Source organism: Lipotes vexillifer, unplaced genomic scaffold (assembly GCF_000442215.2).
Source record: "Lipotes vexillifer unplaced genomic scaffold, Lipotes_vexillifer_v1.1 scaffold216, whole genome shotgun sequence".
NCBI lineage: Eukaryota > Metazoa > Chordata > Mammalia > Artiodactyla > Lipotidae > Lipotes > Lipotes vexillifer.
In genome coordinates, this window is record NW_006779100.1 from 3,143,578 (window position 1) to 3,160,602 (window position 17,025).

The following is a 17,025-nucleotide window of genomic DNA, read 5'->3' on the forward strand; positions in this document are numbered from 1 at the left end:
CCCTTAGGGGTACCTGCCCAAGGGAGCATAGGACTGGGTCCTGATTAGGGTGTCAAGCCTGGTATGGGTACTTACTCCAGTCTCGTAAGTCGGATTGTCAAATGCAGACTCCACGGTGATGCGGTCGTAAGGGCGGGGTCGTGTTCGGGGCAGCTGCAGGGGGCTTTTCCCCTGGAACCTGTGTGGCAGAGAAGCGTGTGAGCCAGGAGTGCTGGGCAGGAGTGAGTCAGGGGTGCAGGGCAGGAAGGGAAGCCAGACTCACCTGGAGAAGTAGAGGTACACACCTCCCACCAAGAGCGCCATTGCCACCAGCGGCAAGAAGATGGCAGCTGCAATGTGAGCGGCATCCAGGGTGCTGGAGGCAGCAGGCGCCTTGACAACTGAAAGCACAGAGGATGGGATGGGGGCAGAGGCCTGGATCCCACATCCCCTCACCTCTGCCCAGGGGCATCCAGCCACCAGCTCCCTCTAGCTGGCTGGGGGCAGGGAAGGAGCTTTTTGCCCCGCTAGTCCCAGACCTCTCTCTTTCTCTGCCCTCCCTCCTCAGAGAACCCATGGCCTGGGAGCTGTGAGAACTAGGGGCAGGGAGATTATTTCCCTGGCCCTCAAGGTTGGGGGCTCACCATCCAGGCTGCGGCCGCTGTAGAAGCCATCCAGAGAGGCTGGAACAAGAGGGGAGGGCCAAGGGCAGTGGATGAGCCCAAAGAACCAAACCACTAAGGTAGGGAGTGGGCTGATCATGGGAAGGATTTGTCCAAGGAGAGCCCATCCCAGAATTTGTCTTGGTGTCACCAGGTCAGAAGGATCTGGCAGAGACTCGGAGACCAAGAATAATAAGAAGAGAGCATGGACAGGGGGTTCTGGTTCTCAGCACTTGACATCTTTGCCAGAGCAGCCCTATGGGCCAGGCAGAGGTTCCGGGGGTGGCAGGGCACTCACCAGCCCTACAGATGGGTGGGGCGTCACTCCAATGTGAGGGGTGTCCGGGCACACACTTAATGCTGGCCTGGCCCTTCAGCACGTAGCCAGGGGCACATGAGAAGTGGATAGTAGCCCCCGCTGGGTGCAGCTGCTTCTCAGGACTGCGGGCACCATTCTCGGGGGCGCTGAGGCCATGGCACGGCTTGAGATGTTCCACTGCAAAGCAGGCAGAGCCCAGTGAGGGTGCCAGGCCCCTAGCCTCCAGAGGCAGCATCTTCCCCTCCTCCTCATTTGAGACTTACGGAGACATTTGGGGGGCCGGTCGCTCCACTTGGGGCTGCTGGCTTGGCGGTCATGGCAGGTGAGGATGGCACTCCCCGTCAGCACAAAACCCTGGTCACAGATGTACTGCACGGTGGCTCCCACGGGAAACTTGGGGCTAGATATGAGGCGTCGGCTGTGCTCCACATCCCCAGGGTCATGGCAGGAAGTCACTATGGGTGGGGGGCGATGGGGGGAAGTAGCCCAAGTAGAACTCAGCAAAAGCCAGTCCACGCTGGCTTTGTTCCAAGTCAGCCAACGTCTTCATGGCATACGGCTCCACCCCTATTTATTTGCCCATACCATTTTGCTGGTGTATCTCCTCATTTGCCCCTTCCCATCCATCAGAGTCAACAAATACTGATTGGCCATATACCAGGAACGAAATACTCGGAGTACTTGGCAGATGACCCTATGAGAAAGTATTATCCCATTTCACAGATGAGGAAATTGAGGCTATGAGTACCAGTTAATAATGGTTGGAGTCTGGGTCAGAATCCAGGAGAGAGGCTTGTAGCTTGCGCTGGGGAGAATATGGGGAACAGGTACACTCACCCCTCTGGCAGGAGGGCAGGTCCTCACTCCAGGTTAGGTCCCACTGGCACATGAGGACACTGGATCCCACCACCTGGTAGCCAGGATAGCACTGGTAAGTGACGACAGTGCCGTGTACCAGCTCAGGCTGCGACGGGCTCTTCCAGCCATTGGGGATCTCAGGCAGCTCCGGACACGTGTCATTACGGGGCACCTCTGGGGGCAGCAAGACACAGGCCGTCAGCAGCACCAAAGGGACTGTGCTAGCCTCCCTGACCCTGAGGGCACTCCGGCTCCTGCCAGTTTGTCCTGGGCCTAGCCTGGCCTAGGCAGGCTCAGCGATTCATGCCTTCCTGCTCAAGGGCCCCTCCTTGCCTGTCCTTGGCATCATTCTGTCTCCTAGATTCCAGGGTTGTCACCTAAGCTTTGGCCTTACTTCCAGAAGCATGTTGGCCAGTTCCTCAGGGATTGGGTAGGGTGGGGAAAATTGTCATTTCTGTCAAAGATTGTTAGAAAGGTAGAAATGAACACCTTTCCTCAGTTCCCTATTTCTGTTATGAGGTTCTTCCTGCTGTCTACCCAAATCCCTCTTGCTTGCTTCCTCTCACTGGGCCCTCAGGGAAGATGGAGAACAAGATTAGCTTCCTGAAGGTGACACCTGGACTTTCCCAGCTTTTCCTCATCAGATAAGAGCGCTCAGGCTCCTCATTGCCCTGGACTCTCTGACTTGCCATGGTTCGGGGTCTGCATCCTGGCATCCCTTTTCCCCCAGGCAGCAGGGTGGGGCAGGGGCAAGCTCACCAAAGAAGTGGATGACAAAGCCTTGCTGGTAGCCCAGCACTGAGGCCCCGGGGTCCGACTGGAACTGTATGGTGACGTCGGCCATGGAGGTAAAGAGCTTGAAGTGGCCATGGGGCCCAGAGTACTGGCCCAGGACCCGGGCTGTCAGGTCATCCCCATCGTAGAAGGTAAGCACGTCACCAGGGCCTATGCGCAGCCTGTGGAGGAGGACTGTCAGGGAGGGTGGGCCTGGGGACCCCAGGACGGGCTGGGTGAGAGATGTCCCCAGAGCTCAGGAGGTAGCTTGGCCGAGCCCAGTGGGTACTCACACTCGGACGTCCAGCATGATGCGCTTGTCTTCCTCCACATGCACGCCCCAGATGCAGTCCTGCCCACGGCCGTAGGGCTCTGGCCAGTTGGGGGAGAGCACCACGCCGGCCGAGTCTGTGATCTCCCCACTGCACACAGCTGGAAGGCAGAGGAGGCGCATCCCCTCCACGTTCCCCCCAGTGCCATGTCCTGGAGCTGCCACCAGCCCACAGGAGTGCCTACCCACTGCTTGGAGCCCCCCACCTCCTCCTCAGGGGGAAGCTTGAATCACACATGTCAGAGGGCCCCTGTGGTCCCAGGCCCTGTGGCTGGCTCCCTGGTGCCCACCCTGCTCCCTGCCCTGGCAGGCCCATCTACTGGTACCTACTGACCTCGGCAGGCGGGCTCTGTCTCATTCCACTGGGGGTCATGAGGGTCAACGCACTCAATGATGATGGAGCCCTGCTCCAGGGTGTAGCCAGGGTCGCAGCTGAACTCCACTGTGGTACCCACAGGGTAGGAGGGTGCGCTGCTGCTGAAGTTGCCGTATTTGACAAAGGGCTCATAGCAATGGCCTTGCTGGAAGGCTGCAAACCACAGGGCCCAGCCCAGCTTAGCCTCGACTGGAGCAAACACAGGGGGCAGTTGTCCGCCTACTTCCCTCCCCAAGGCCTTTCTCTTCCTGACTGCAGATGTATGTCTGAGGTTTGGAGCAGAGGGCAGGGACAGCCCAGAGCATCCATCCCGATTGTGCTCAGGAGGCCATCTTGATTACCATTGTATTCCCAGTGCCTAGTTTGTGCTTAGTATACAGAGGGTGCTCGATAAATGTTTTTTGAATAATGAACACATGCATGCATGAGTGGTGCTAGGATGTCTCTTGTAGCAATTCTCCTTCCCTAAGGGTTGGGGCCATTTTTGTTCTTCAAACTCTAGAGAATTCATTCTCTTGGACCGGAGGTCCTGGGTCCAGGCAGGGGTCTCCTGAAAAGATGGAGTAGAATCCTGGACTTCAGGAGACGGGTAGGGAGAGGGGACCTGGGTGGCAGGTGAGCAAGGGCTGAGTTGGAAGGCATGATGATGGAATGGAGGCAGAGGGGGAGGGTGTGAGAAGACACCCCAGGCTCAAGACCCCCACCCCCAGTTAGGTCCCAGCAGGCTCACCCTCATAACGCAGGGCCATGCCTGCAGCCGCACCACTGCTGTCAGTACTGAGCTCCACAAAGAAGTGTCGGCCGGAGCTGAGCAGGCCCTCAATGGGCAGGTACTCCACCTCGTAGGAATCATACACAGGTGGGGCCTCCACATTGTCCCCATTGCGGATGATGAGCCTGGGCCAGGAGAGCGGCAGCTGCGTGGCTGGTCGCTGAGTTGAGTGGGGTGAGGCCCCAGGCTTGGGTACCATCCCTCCAGCAGGGTATTACCAGGCCAGGCACTGCTATCCCACCAGGATACCCCCTCACCTGTCGTCATCCTCTGCCAGGGAAACCTTCTCAAAGTGCAGGTGCAGCCGCTGGCCCTCGGGAGCCTCAAGCAGCCAGTGGCAGGTGAGGTTGATGCTGTAGTTGCCCGGGAAGCCGGGAGAGATGATACGGCCCGTGGTGGCATTGCGGATCACTCCACCGCAGGAAGCTGCGAGACAGGGGTGGGACGGTGGGCTGGGCTGGCCAGTGGGATCCTAGACAGCCTAACAAGCCTCTCTGCCCATCCCAGCTCTGTACCTTCTGCACGGGGCAGCAGGGAGCTTGCTTTCATGGCCCTGAAGGTCAATCCTTTGCCCCTGTGACCCTGCAGCTCCAGGCAGCCGACCTCCTAACCTTTCACACCTCTGTTATTCTTCACGTGCAACTCCCTTGACTAAGGTAGATCTTCCATTGCCTAGCCGTGTGGCCCTGAGGGTAAGTCACTTACCCTCTCTGCTGACTCCTCTGGGAGGCCGTCCCTGATTTCCCCTGCCCAGGTGAACTTTATTAATACCCCTTACCAGGGTATATCTGCTGCAGGGTATATCCAACCTTCTTGGGTATATCTGCTGTCTCTACCTCATGCCAGTTTCTTAAACCAGTTATTATTGGATATGTCCCTTACCTAGGCCCCCTTGGGCAGGGGCCAAGTCTTTTCAGGCCAGGCACAGAGTTGGTATTCAATGTTTGTTGAATAAAATGAGTGAATGGATATTAAAAAAGAGAGTGGGACTAGATCAGGCATGACAAACACCTGGTATGCATGCCATCCACCTCCAAATCTTGTGCCCTTAGCAGGCATTGCTAGCCAGGCGATGGTCTTGAACACTGTCTGAAACAGCATCACTACCACTGTCATTTCTGGGCTGACCCCTTAGGGCCTTTCCAGCACTGGTCCCTCTGGCCTGGGACTGTCCTCTCTTCCTAAGCAGAGGCTTAGCAGCTCTCCCACCCCCATCATTGAGGGCTGCTGAGTTACTTGGCCACAGGCTCCTGGCAGTTACATGGGGCCAGAGAAGGGGTCTCAGGCAACAGGAGTGTGGCTGGTTTCAGGCAGTGCTTTCCTCTCCTGGACACGCAGCTCTGGACTCTGCCAGCTCTCAGAGACCAGGCTGCCATGGCCAAGACCCAGTGCCTTTGTCTCCAAGTGTTCAAGACTGCAGAATATTTTAAGCTAATAAAGCTGCCGGGGAAGGAGTTGTGGTGAGTTTCTTCTCCGCTTCTTTGCAGAGCGGGCAGACTCACCTTTCTGCTTGGTCTCAGAACGGAACCGCCCTTCAAATCTGATCATGCCCCATCCTCCACTTAAATTCCTCAGTGGCTCCCTATTACCCTCAGGATAAAGTCCAGGCTCAAGAGGGTGTTCAAGCCCTTTATAAACCACCGTCTCTTGACTCAGCGTCAGCCCTTCCCCGTACACCCTCTTCGTCAGGTGCACCTCACCATGTCCTCACGACAGCGTGCTGCTTTATGCCTCCGCATCTTTGCAGGTGCTGTTCCAGGAATCCACTCCACTTCCCTGAGCCCTAACATGCCTGTCATCCTTCCCTGCCTTCTCCTCGGGAAGCTTTCCTTGTCTCCTTCCTCATTTTGGAGACGCTCTCCCTCCCTTGGATCCCCACTCTGCCCTGAGTTCCCCCCATCACAGCTCCATCTGCACTGAACTTCCTGAGCTGCTTTCCAGTCTTCCCACCAGACAGAGAGCTCCTTGAGGGCAGAGCCCGTGTCTGGCTTAGTCACCTCTGCTTATGCCTGGCACCTAGAAAGAGTTTATAGAATGAAATAAGTATCAAAAACCCAAGCTGCCTTTCACGCCGCAAACTAAACATTCCATCTCCCTTCTGCCAACAAGCCCCACTCCACTGGCAGCAACCTCAGACTCCCTGACCACCCAGGGCCAGAACCTGGAAGTCTCCTCCTTCCCCCCATTCCCTCATCAGTGACTCTGGAAACACTTCCCTCCTCTTCATTCCCAAAGTCATTGTCTAAGTTCAAACCCTCTTGCCTGGCTGGCTGCCTAGCCTCCAGACACCACCCGGCTGTCTCTCCTGAGGAATAGTTCTGAGCCCCTCCCTCCCCATCTCACCAAATTTCAACAGCTCCCCACCCAGTGTCTTGGCCTGACATTCAAGGCCCTCCCACTGCCCCCTCCACATGTCTCAGGCCTCAGCCAAACCTGGCTGTTTTCTGTGTCCCTAAATGCTCCCTCACCTTCTCACCTCTGTGTCACTGCCCACATTGTTCCCTCCACTGAAATGTCCAGGGACTTCCCTGGTGGCGCAGTGGTTAAGAATCCGCCCGCCAATGCAGGAGTCACGGGTTCGAGCCCTGGTCTGGGAAGATCCCACATGCCACGGAGCAACTAAGCCCGTGCGCCACAACTACGGAGCCCACGTGCCACAACTACTGAAGCCTGCACGCCTATAGCCCACGCTCTGAAACAAGAAGCCACAGCAATGAGAAGCCTGTGCACCACAACAAAGAGTAGCTCCCGCTCGCCGCAACTAGAGAAAGCCCACGTGCATCCACGAAGACCCAACGCAGCCAAAAATAAAAAAATAAAAAATAAATAAAATTTAAAAATCAGTTACTATAATTTACCACATCAACAGATCAAAGGAAAAATCATACGATCACCTCAATAACAGCTGTATGAATAGTTAATACAACTCAACACTCATTAAAAAAAAAAAAAAAGAAATGTCAAACTTTCAATGCTTACTTCCCCTAGGAAGCCTCCTAAGTACCCAGCTAAGAATGATTGCTTCCCCCTATCCCAGGTCACTCTGTCTCTTCACTGGTACTTTTGTTTTTTGTTTTTTGACTGTGCAGCTTGCTGGATCTTAGTTCCCTGACCAGGGATCGAACGTGGGCCCACAGCAGTGAAAGCACTGAGTCCTAACCACTGGACCGCCAGGGAATTCCCTCTTCGTTGGTACTTTTAACTTCCTGCTCTGGAAGCTGGTGACCCATGTACTTTCTTTCACTCCCATTTCCTGGAACTGTGGGATCCCTGAAGGCACAGTCCCTGTTTAATTCTGCTCTGTATACCTGTGGTACCTCCATACAGTAAGTGCTCAATAAGTGCAGGTTGGGTGAATGCTACTGATGTGTGTGGCCATTTTCTGGCTTCCTTATGGAGAGCAAATGAAGGTGCCAGACAGCAACAGAGAGCAGGAATAAGCCACCCACCTCACTCCCCTGTTCAGCACTGAGTCCCCTGGGGCTACTCACCAATGCAGACAGGCTCCTGAGAATCCCATAAGGGCTGGGTGGCGTTGAGACAGGTAAGGAGCCTGGCACCCTTCAGCTGGTAGCCAGTGGCACAGTGGAAGCGGGCACTACCTCCTGGGTGGAGGCTGGTGACAGTCACAGCTCCATAAGCTGGACGTCGGGGAAAGTGGCAGCTCAGGAGATAGGCTGCAGAGAGAGAATGGGTGATGTGTGTGTGTGTGTGTGTGTGTGTGTGTGTGTGTGTGTGTGTGTGTGAGTGGGCTGAGTCATAGCCAGGGCAAAAGGGGCCTGCCCCAGCCTGCCTTGAGGTGTCGGAGGAAGCATCAGGAATTCCAGAAGAGACTCTGATCCCCTCCCCAGAAGGTGCCAGTGACATTTCCGGCAGCCTGGGCTGGTTACTGGAGCAAGCACAGAGGTGGAAGTTGGAGCCTTGGGCTCTGGTCCAAAAGCTTTCTGACACTTTAGGCAAGTTACTTCGCCTTTCTGTGTCCTAGTTTCCTCATTTGTTAAATGAGGTTCAAAATGCCAGGCCACTTACAGGGATATTGTGAGAATAAATGAGATAGTATTTTATTCAGCTTGGTATCCCTGGAACCAAGAAATGTTTATTGAATGACTTGTAGATGTGAAAGAACTTGAAATAGAGAAAAGCCTATACTGATGTAAAGTACTGATATTATGTTTCCTATAGGGGACAAATATGAATTACAGCAGGAAACACTTAAGTCAGAGACAGTAAAAGCTTTCCCAGTATTCACTGAGAAATGCTAAAAAGCTTGATGGCAAGGGCTGTGGACTTTTTAAAAACAGGATGGGTCGAGGGTGGCAAGGCAGGACACGCCTTCAAGGAAGTTGTGGGAGGGACAAGTTGCCCTGGGAAACTTGGTAACTTTTAGAACTGTCATACCAAGTATGACCGAATGGTGGCAGCAAATCCTATTAAAAAAAAAACCCCGGCCAATTCCAATCCAGTGCCAAACTGGGGCCTTAGCTAAAAATAGGGGTCAGGGCTTGGGTCTGAGAGGTGGTCAAGGAGAGGGGCTGAGTGAAGAGTCTGAGCTATAGTCTGCAAACCCTCGGAGGTGGTGGGAGAGATGAGGACCGTCTAGACTGAGGAACCACTCCTGGGTCTTGGGGTGGAGGAGGCCCACCCTTACTGATGGTACTAGGTGGATAGGAAGAAAGGTCCAGGCAGGGACACTACAAGCCTCTGTGTGCCTTTGTATAAGAAAAGGCTGCCTCTGGGCAGACGAGGGTCCAGACACAAGTTTTGTGAGTTTCACCTGTCCTGGTCTTAGTTACCAGGTCTGTGAAAGGGGGAGATGATTCTTACTCATCCCTCTCTCACAGAGTTCTTAAAAGAATGGCCAATGAGTGATTGCTTGTGATTGGTAGTCAGTATGGGGCAGTGCTTAGGAGGTGGGCTCTGAGGTCAGACTGCCTGGGTTTGAATACAGGCTCCCCTACTCGCTGTGCCACTTTGGGCAAGTTACGTAACTTCTCTGTGCCTCAGTTTCCTTGTTTACCCACCCATTTGGAGTTTGCATGCAATGTTGTTACATGAGAGGTTAAGTGAGAGGATATATGTGCAGTGTCTGGCACAGAACAAATAATGCACACACCAGCTTGCTGTTATTGTTTGTAAGTTTGATTAATAAAAGCACATCACATCTGCATGCACCTTCCAGCTTCTAAAGTGCCTTCACACTCTTCTTACTTGATGTCTACAACATGCTTAGGAGGAAGTTAGGGGTTATTAACTCACCTTCAGGTGAGGAAAACCAAGGTTCAGAGAGACTGAGGGACTTGCCCTGACCACACAGCCAGTAAGTGGTAGAGTGGGTGCTTGAAACTCCTGGCTCTAGAGCCCACTGCTTTATATCTCCTCTTTCCCACCTGCTTTCCCACATGAAGTAGAAACCTGGGCTCGGGAGTCAGAGAAACCTGAGAGTAATAACGAAGCCTGTCTTGGGTGGTTGTTCAGGGCGGCCACTCACAATGATCTGGGGAGAAACCCCAGGCTGGGATGGGATGGGACACTCTACCCAGAATGGAGTGGGGAGTGACACTGAGGGCAGTCTAGATCATGAGCCAGAGGTCATGCTGAGCACTTGTACTCCCATCTTCCCCATGAGTTCTTATCACAGTTCTGGGAAGGGAGGTCCCCCATTTCACAGATTAGGAAATTGGGCTGGGATGAGGTGAGAGCAGGAGGCTGGGGACGGACAATGAAGCCCCCAGACTCCAGGGTGGGTAAAGTGCCACTTCCCAAGACGAGCTTCCTCCTGTTGCCATGACGACTGTTCCCAGGGAGCCTGCATCACTGAAATCTGTTGAGCTATTTTCTCCCTGGCATCTGTTTCTGGGGCCAAGTCCAGTGCCAGGAATATTCAGGAGGGAGGAGGGGGAAGACTGGCAGGACCTTCTACTTCCTCACCCTGCCTGAGGTTGTGGGAGGGGAGTTGGAACTTGGTTCTGCAGATGAGGGCCCAACCTTATGATCTCCAACATTATCTTGGATAGCTCTGACAGGGGTGTGGGTACAGGGCCCCTCACCCCCTCTTCTGGCACCCTCTTTCTCCAGCCCAGGGAGACGCGCATATGAGCACACGCTCCTGTTCCCATCTCTGGGATCAGGGCTAATTACAGCCTATAATTAGGGGAATTACACTCATTAAGGAAAGAGCTGATCATTGACAAAAACTGGGAGAGGAGGGAGGGCTTCTGGGAACTGAGAAAGAGGCAGGACTGGGCCAGCTTTCCCAGCCCCTCCTTGGGGTCTGCACTCCTCGCCAGGCCTCCAACTCGCTGCCTTTCAGCCGCCTTTGTCTGGCCAACAGAGAGAAGGTCTGGGAGTTTGTGCAAAGGAATTTGCAGCAAGAGAGACGGTTACCATGGTATGAAATTATGCCCACTGCTAGGGAGGATTGATGAGCCGTTAGGGAGGCTGGTTGGGCTGCCTAGATGCTCACCCTTGCCTCAGCTGGCCCCTTGACTCTGACAAGCCCCTGGCCAGCCCCTGATGGCCACCAGGCTCCCTGTTACCACACCAGATTGCTCCCCCAGTTTAGGTGGAGAGGCCAGGAAGGGGTGAGTACTCCTTAGGGGAGGGGTCCAAGCATCCCCATCTCCAGAGGAGTGATTGTGGCTCCCGGCAGGGCCGCGGAAGTGGTCCCCGACAATGCAAGCCAATTGTTCATGTCAATTATTTCCCCATTAGCACTCCCCAGTCTGAACTGGTTACCTTGTCACAGCAGCGCAAGGGATCAAGAAGACTTTGTCTGGGGAAGAAGGGGCCAGGAGGGATACTGATGGGAGAGGGATAGAGTCCCAAACCCCTTTTCCTCCCTTTCCCATCCTACTAGCTCTTTAACATAGTTCCGGTTTCTTCCTGGATGTGTGCTAAGCCCTTGACATGCACCATTTTTTTTCATCCCTACCATGACTTTGTGGAGCAGGTGTTTTGGACTCATTTTATAACAGAGGAAAAGGAGGGTTAGAGAGTTCAAATGACTTGTCCAAGGTCAATAGCCAGTGGGAAGGAGATTCAGACACAGATGTGCCCATATCCTGAGTCTGTGATTTTCCTATTACATCATGCCACTCTCCTATTTCCAGCGGTGTTCTGAGCTGACTGGGACACGGCCAGGTCCAGGGTGGGTGAGGCAGTTCAGGAAGGCCAGGTTGGTAGCTAAGGACCTTTAGATGGTCACTATCAAGCCCCTTTGACCTCGACTCCCTTGCATTTGGGGAGAGGCCTTCTATTGTTACTGCCTGTTAGGTGTCTGCCTCCTGAGGAGATTCTGAACTCCTTGAGGGCAAGGACTTGGCTGGATCTTAATACTGCCAGTCTCTAGCACAGGCCTCGCAAGGAGCAGATGCCTAGGAAAAGTTTACTGACTGAATGAATGAATGAGTGGCAAGGGACACACCTGGGGCTGCCTGATTCTGTGTCAGTCCCCCTTTGAGACCAGTTCTCTGCAGGGTGGTAGGTGGAACAGGGAAGGTCCTGGAGGTATCATATGGGCAATACTCACCTCCAGTTGTACAGAGCTTCCCTGGGCAACTGAGTTGTATGTTACTAGTCTCTCCATGTTTCCCCCAGGCTGTAACAGCACCGGAGATCCCCAGGAGGGCAGCCAGTCTGGGCTGGTATTTTCCTCAGCTACCCAGGCCTACCTTGGTAGTAGAAATGGAAGGTGCCAGGCCCAGTGGGTGGTGGGAGGCTCTGGAACCTCAGGGCCGCTTGGTGGGTGGGGCTGCGGATGACGTGGCCCCTCCGCAGGAAAGACTGGTTGGCCAGGGGCAAGGGGTCAGGCCCCCCGAGTCCCTCCACAGTTATTGTCTCCCCTTCTCGGAGGCTGATGTTCTGGACCTGTCCATAGAATAAACAGAGCAAAGCAGAAGAGTCAGGCTTCTTTTTGCTGATTGAGCCCTGCTGCCCTCAGGCTCCTGCAGGCCAGGGGCATGGCCAATCCTCAGTGCCCCTTGGGCATTGGAGCCCCCAGCCCTGAGCTAGGCACTTCAGTGCAGGAAGAGCTCATTTTACCTTCCCAGTAGCCCTGTGAAATGGGACCTGAAGTTCAGAGATATCAAGTAAATTATCCAAGGTCAGGTAGAGATTAGCACAAGTGGGATTTGTAAACACGTCTGTTTCACAAAGCTTTTCAGCTACACCAAATGCTTCCTGTCCCTTCATAGCTCCAGGCTCAGTTTTCTCATTGGTAAGGTGGGGATGCAGTTGGTGTGTTGAACTAGATGGTGTCCGCCGAGGGCCTGGCCAGCAAGGTGGGCTCTTAAACATCAGCTTCCCCTGAACATCCTCTGTTGTCCTCTCACACCCAGCCTGCCTCAAACTGAGCACCCCCTTCCGCCAGCTGGCAGCTCCCCTGGCTCCCCAGCTCAGGGAATGACCTTACCGTCCATCTGCAGGCCCAAGTTAGAAACTGGCATCTCTCCTCCTCCCTTATACCCCACCATCAAATCTGTCATTCCTTCCTGTCAACTGGCCCCCAACTCTGTTCACTGCCCTTCATCCCCGCTGCTACCTCCCCCGTCCTGGCTGTTATTGCTCACCTACACCCTGCAGCAGCCTCCTGCCAGCCTCCCTGCCTGCAGGGCTTAACCCACTTCTCCTTCCACCTCATATTCTCTGAACTGCAGCCAGTGAATAGCCCTGATATGTTGCTGCTCATGGTGCTTCCTTATTTAAATCATCCGTGGCTCTCCAGTGAGCCCACAAAGACCATAGTATCTAGTCCAGACTCCTTGCTGTGGCCCTCGAGGCCCTGCCCAACTTGGCCTCTGCTGACTGCTCAGCCTAGCCTGATGCCACGCCCCTCCACGTGCCAGCCACCCTTCTGTTCTCTCTTCTCTGGGCCTCTTTTTCCAGTCCTTTCCTCTGGCTGTCACAGGCCCCTCTGCCACCACCCCAACACACTTAGACCTTCAATCTCTGGAGCATCCTCTGGGCTCCATGCCTTCATTCAACAAGGATTGGACAGCAACAGACTCTGCCCAGAGGGGAAGTGTTAGTGTGGCCTGGTAAAGGAGCACTGGATTGGGAGCCCAGAGGTCTGGGACCTAATCCTAACCATGTGATCTTGGACAAGTATGCTGACTATTTGAGCTTCATTTTCTCCATCATATAAAATACCTAGTGTGAATCTTTGCTACTCAGAATGTGGTCCCTGGGCCAGCAGCATCAGCACCACCGGGGAGCTTGTTAGAAACGCAGAAGCTCAGACCCCACCTAAGATCTACTAAATCATCCTTTGCATTTTTTTTTTTTTTTTGTATCTCTGATTTTCTTTCTTTCTCTCTTTTTAAAATTAATTAATTAATTAATTTTTGGCTGTGTTGGGTCTTCGGTGCTGCTCGCGGGCTTTCTCTAGTTGCGGTGAGCGGGGGCATCTCTTGTTGCAGAGCGCAGGGGCATCTCTTGTTGCAGAGCAGGGGCTCTAGGCGCGTGGGCTTCAGTAGTTGTGACACACGGGCTCTAGAGTGCAGGCTCAGTAGCTGTGGCGCACGGGCTTAGTTGCTTCAAGGTATGTGGGATCTTCCGGGCCAGGGCTCGAACCCGTGTCCCCTGCATTGGCAGGCAGGTTCTAAACCACTGCGCCACCAGGGAAGTCCTCATCCTTTGCATTTTAACAAGGTGATTCCGAAGCATTGATCTACATGGTTTCCAAGGTCCTTACTATGTTGCTCTGAGGCAGGACCTTCACAGATTATTTTCCTGGGCTAGTTAAGTGGCATCCAGTGAGTCACCAAATCCTTCCTAATCTTATCTCCCAGATATTTCAGTTGATTCCTCCTCTCCATCCCTTTGTCTCTATCTTGGCTCTGATTACCTACCACCCTCCCCCCCACCCATTGTTCCTCACCTGGCCTTCACCCCTCCCATCCCCAACTCATCTCCCTGGCCCCGGCTGTCTCAGATTGGACCATGTCTCTCTCCTACCCAGACCCTGTTGGTGACTTCAGATTGTCCACAGGAAGAGGTCCAAACTTCCCAGCTCACAGTTGGCCTCAGCAGCTATGCCAGCCTCTTATCTTCACTGCAGCCACAGGCCATGCCTCACTCCCCTCCTCTGGGCATTTGCATATGCAGGATCCAGCCCAGGGAATGCCTTCCATTTTTCCTCCCCTGCTGAAGCTGCTCATTCTTTCAGGTCTCAGGGCCACCATCCTCTGCCTCCCAAGCCAGGCCAGTCAGTTCCTTTACTTCAGGCCCCTCTACCATCTGTCTCTCTAATAAAGCCTAAAGGCAGCATTTTGGGTCACAATGCCCTCTTCACTGGCCAGTTGCAATAAAGCTGTGTGGAAAGGGTGAATGGGCGGGTCGCTAGAGGTACATTCCTTGCAGATTTCTGTAAACTGAGAAGCACAGAGGATGCTGAGCCCAGCCAGGTCCAAGGACTCAGCTGCGCTAGGCTCTGGGCCCCTCAGACTGTGGGTGGTGAGAGCATACGTGCCCTGCAGACTCCCCTGCCTGGGAGAAAAGGCCTAGGGAATCTTTGGGGCTGAAGAGAAAACTCAAGGCAGGGTGCTGGGGCAGATGTGCAGCCTCTCCATGAGGAGCTCCCCTCCAGGGCACATTTGGGTGGAGGCTGCCGGACCATCTGCCAGGGACATTCCTCAGGGAATTCCTGCAGCAGGCGGAGGCTGGATGAGGTCCCCTCAAACTTGGAGATTCTGTGATTCTAGAGTTGGGCAAACAAGACTCACACACGTGGAATCTGTAATTATCGAGAGATGCCAGGCAGCATATAATTCTGCCTTAAGTGGGACTGAATGCATGCAGCAGGAATCCTCTAGGGGGGAGTGGAGGGGTTGCAGGCTCAGGGAGAGCACGTGGAGCAGGTGGGGCTGAGAGCCCCTTACAGGGGCAGGGCAGGCCTGGGAGGAGGAGAAAGGGAGGACATCGCTGCAGGGAAATTACTAATGAAGTGAAGGCAGGGAAGTAGACATGAAGTTAGCATTTTTCCTAGTTCCCATAAACACCCTTTTGACCCCTATCTTCCAGCTCCTGACCCCGCTTTTTAGCCAGCAACAGTGGCAGCAGCAATAACAACAATTACCATTCACGGAGCACCTACAGTGTGTCAAGCCCTGTACTATTTACAGATATTTCATCCTCACCAGAATTCTGTAAGGTGGGTGGTAAAATCCCCTTAAGTAAACAGAGGCTGGGAGAGGCTAAGGTCACACAGGTGTTAAGTAGCAGAGCCTGGCCTTGCTGGAGGCAAAGGCAGCTCCCTCCCTCCTAACCTCATGGGGGTGTCACCTGCAGACAGATTTCTAGCCATCTTTATTCCTGGGTCCCAGGTCCGCCAGGTTTAGCAGGGAGGTGGTTTTTGGCCACACTGGGCTGTTTTCAAGCTGAGAAAACTGGGAGCTGAGACCTCTGTCCCCCTCCGATCTGGGGAAGGCATGGCCCCTCAAAGCTGGCCTGGTGGCAGGGGTTGCCATGAGAGCATGGAATGGAGTGGGCCTGATTACTTGGGGCTCTTATCCAGAAGGTACTCTATTCCCACAGTGGCTGTCTATGCAGCGCTGGTCCCTTGGGTTTCAAGCACCCACTTGCAGGCCTGCCACAGTGGCCAGATGTAATTTGTCACTTGTTTGAGGGCCAGGCCTGACAGGGGCCAGACAGGGCTTGGTGTTGGACAAGGCGGGTGACGAAGTCTTGATGTAATTTGCAGGCATCTGAAGGGCTCAGGAGACAGATTGAAATGTCAGCTCTGCTCACGAGGGCTGTTTTCCCACACCCCTAGCCAGTGACAAGAGGGGAGCTGGGGATCAGGCCGGGGAAGACAGAAGCAGAGGGAGCCGAGGACAATTCCCACAGGACTCTGGGCTGTCTAACACTGCCCAGCTTCCAGCAGACCAGGGGTCAGTTCAAGGAAGGAAATATGGCTGCTTTGAGGGGGCTGGCTCCTTCCTGGATGCGAGGTGGGGAGGATTCAGGTTGCCCTCTGCCAACCCCAGACCATCAGCCTTGACTGGCCTGTCTGTCCCCATGGAAGCTGCCAGTCGGTCTCTAGGACATGCTCTAATGGGGCGACTCATAGACAGGATGGTGCCACAAGTCCTTGCACACAATCATCTTAGTACAGCCCTGCACAGGCCATGAGCTCAGGGATGACTTGTGTGTAAGCCCCTCCCCCAGTACCTGAGTCCCACTCCCAGAAGCTGACCACGGCCCCTGTTCCACTGCACTCTCCTGATGACCAACACCTGTGTGTGTACTCTGACATAAACCCACTGCATGCACACAGCTCCCTCAAACACATGACCTGGCACACATGCCCACACATACATGTGCTCCCTCACTCCAACAGTAGTAGAATCACAATTCTTCCCATGAGATCCTTTACAGTTTTCAAAGCTCTTTCACACCCATTATCCTCACAGATCTCACAAAACCTCAATAAGGGAGGCAGGGCAGGCTGTGTTTACCTCCAGTCTATAGAGAAGGGAACCTCGTAATCAGAGAAGTTGAGAGCTCCTCTTTGGGTCACACTGTAAATCCAAGGCAAAGCCAGGACTCCAGGCCAGGACTCCTGATTCCTGGTCCAGTGCTTTGTCTTCATGCAAGCATCCCAGGCCTCTCCCCCGAAACTGGGAGAATTCCAGATGGGGTTCCTAGAGGAGCAGGCAGGGCTGGGCTGAGAAAAGGGGCTGGGGATGGAGTTCTCCAACTGTTCCCAACCGAACTCTCTTTCTGGAACAGGACAATCTTCTGGGCCAGGGGAAGAACAGGGACTCTTGAGTCCTGGGTCAACTCCCAGCTCCATCATCGACTAGTTGATAGGTCCTTGGGCAAGTCACATGACATCTCTGAACCCCAGTTTCATCTGTGAAATGGGATAATCACACCCACCTCATGGGGTTATAAGGGTTAAGTTAGATCCCGCCTGTACGGGGCTCAGCACAGAGTGGGCACAGCATGAGCGGT

The 17,025-nt window shown here is 54.1% G+C and overlaps 1 protein-coding gene across 3 annotated transcripts in view; it reads right to left on the minus strand.

The window, feature by feature from the left end:
• SEZ6 (seizure related 6 homolog) overlaps nucleotides 1-17,025 on the minus strand; it is a 45,924-nt gene that overhangs the window by 2,067 nt on the left and 26,832 nt on the right. For all 3 annotated transcript variants that reach the window (XM_007452434.1, XM_007452433.1, XM_007452432.1), the window contains exons 4-16: nucleotides 11,742-11,937; nucleotides 7,563-7,748; nucleotides 4,329-4,497; nucleotides 4,030-4,196; nucleotides 3,258-3,452; nucleotides 2,886-3,024; nucleotides 2,578-2,774; nucleotides 1,798-1,992; nucleotides 1,224-1,415; nucleotides 940-1,137; nucleotides 624-662; nucleotides 263-380; nucleotides 76-178 (exon numbers count right to left, since the gene is read on the minus strand). In XM_007452434.1, coding sequence (XP_007452496.1) covers nucleotides 76-178; nucleotides 263-380; nucleotides 624-662; nucleotides 940-1,137; nucleotides 1,224-1,415; nucleotides 1,798-1,992; nucleotides 2,578-2,774; nucleotides 2,886-3,024; nucleotides 3,258-3,452; nucleotides 4,030-4,196; nucleotides 4,329-4,497; nucleotides 7,563-7,748; nucleotides 11,742-11,937 — 2,094 coding nt within the window. The remainder of the gene's footprint in view (nucleotides 1-75; nucleotides 179-262; nucleotides 381-623; nucleotides 663-939; nucleotides 1,138-1,223; nucleotides 1,416-1,797; nucleotides 1,993-2,577; nucleotides 2,775-2,885; nucleotides 3,025-3,257; nucleotides 3,453-4,029; nucleotides 4,197-4,328; nucleotides 4,498-7,562; nucleotides 7,749-11,741; nucleotides 11,938-17,025) is intronic.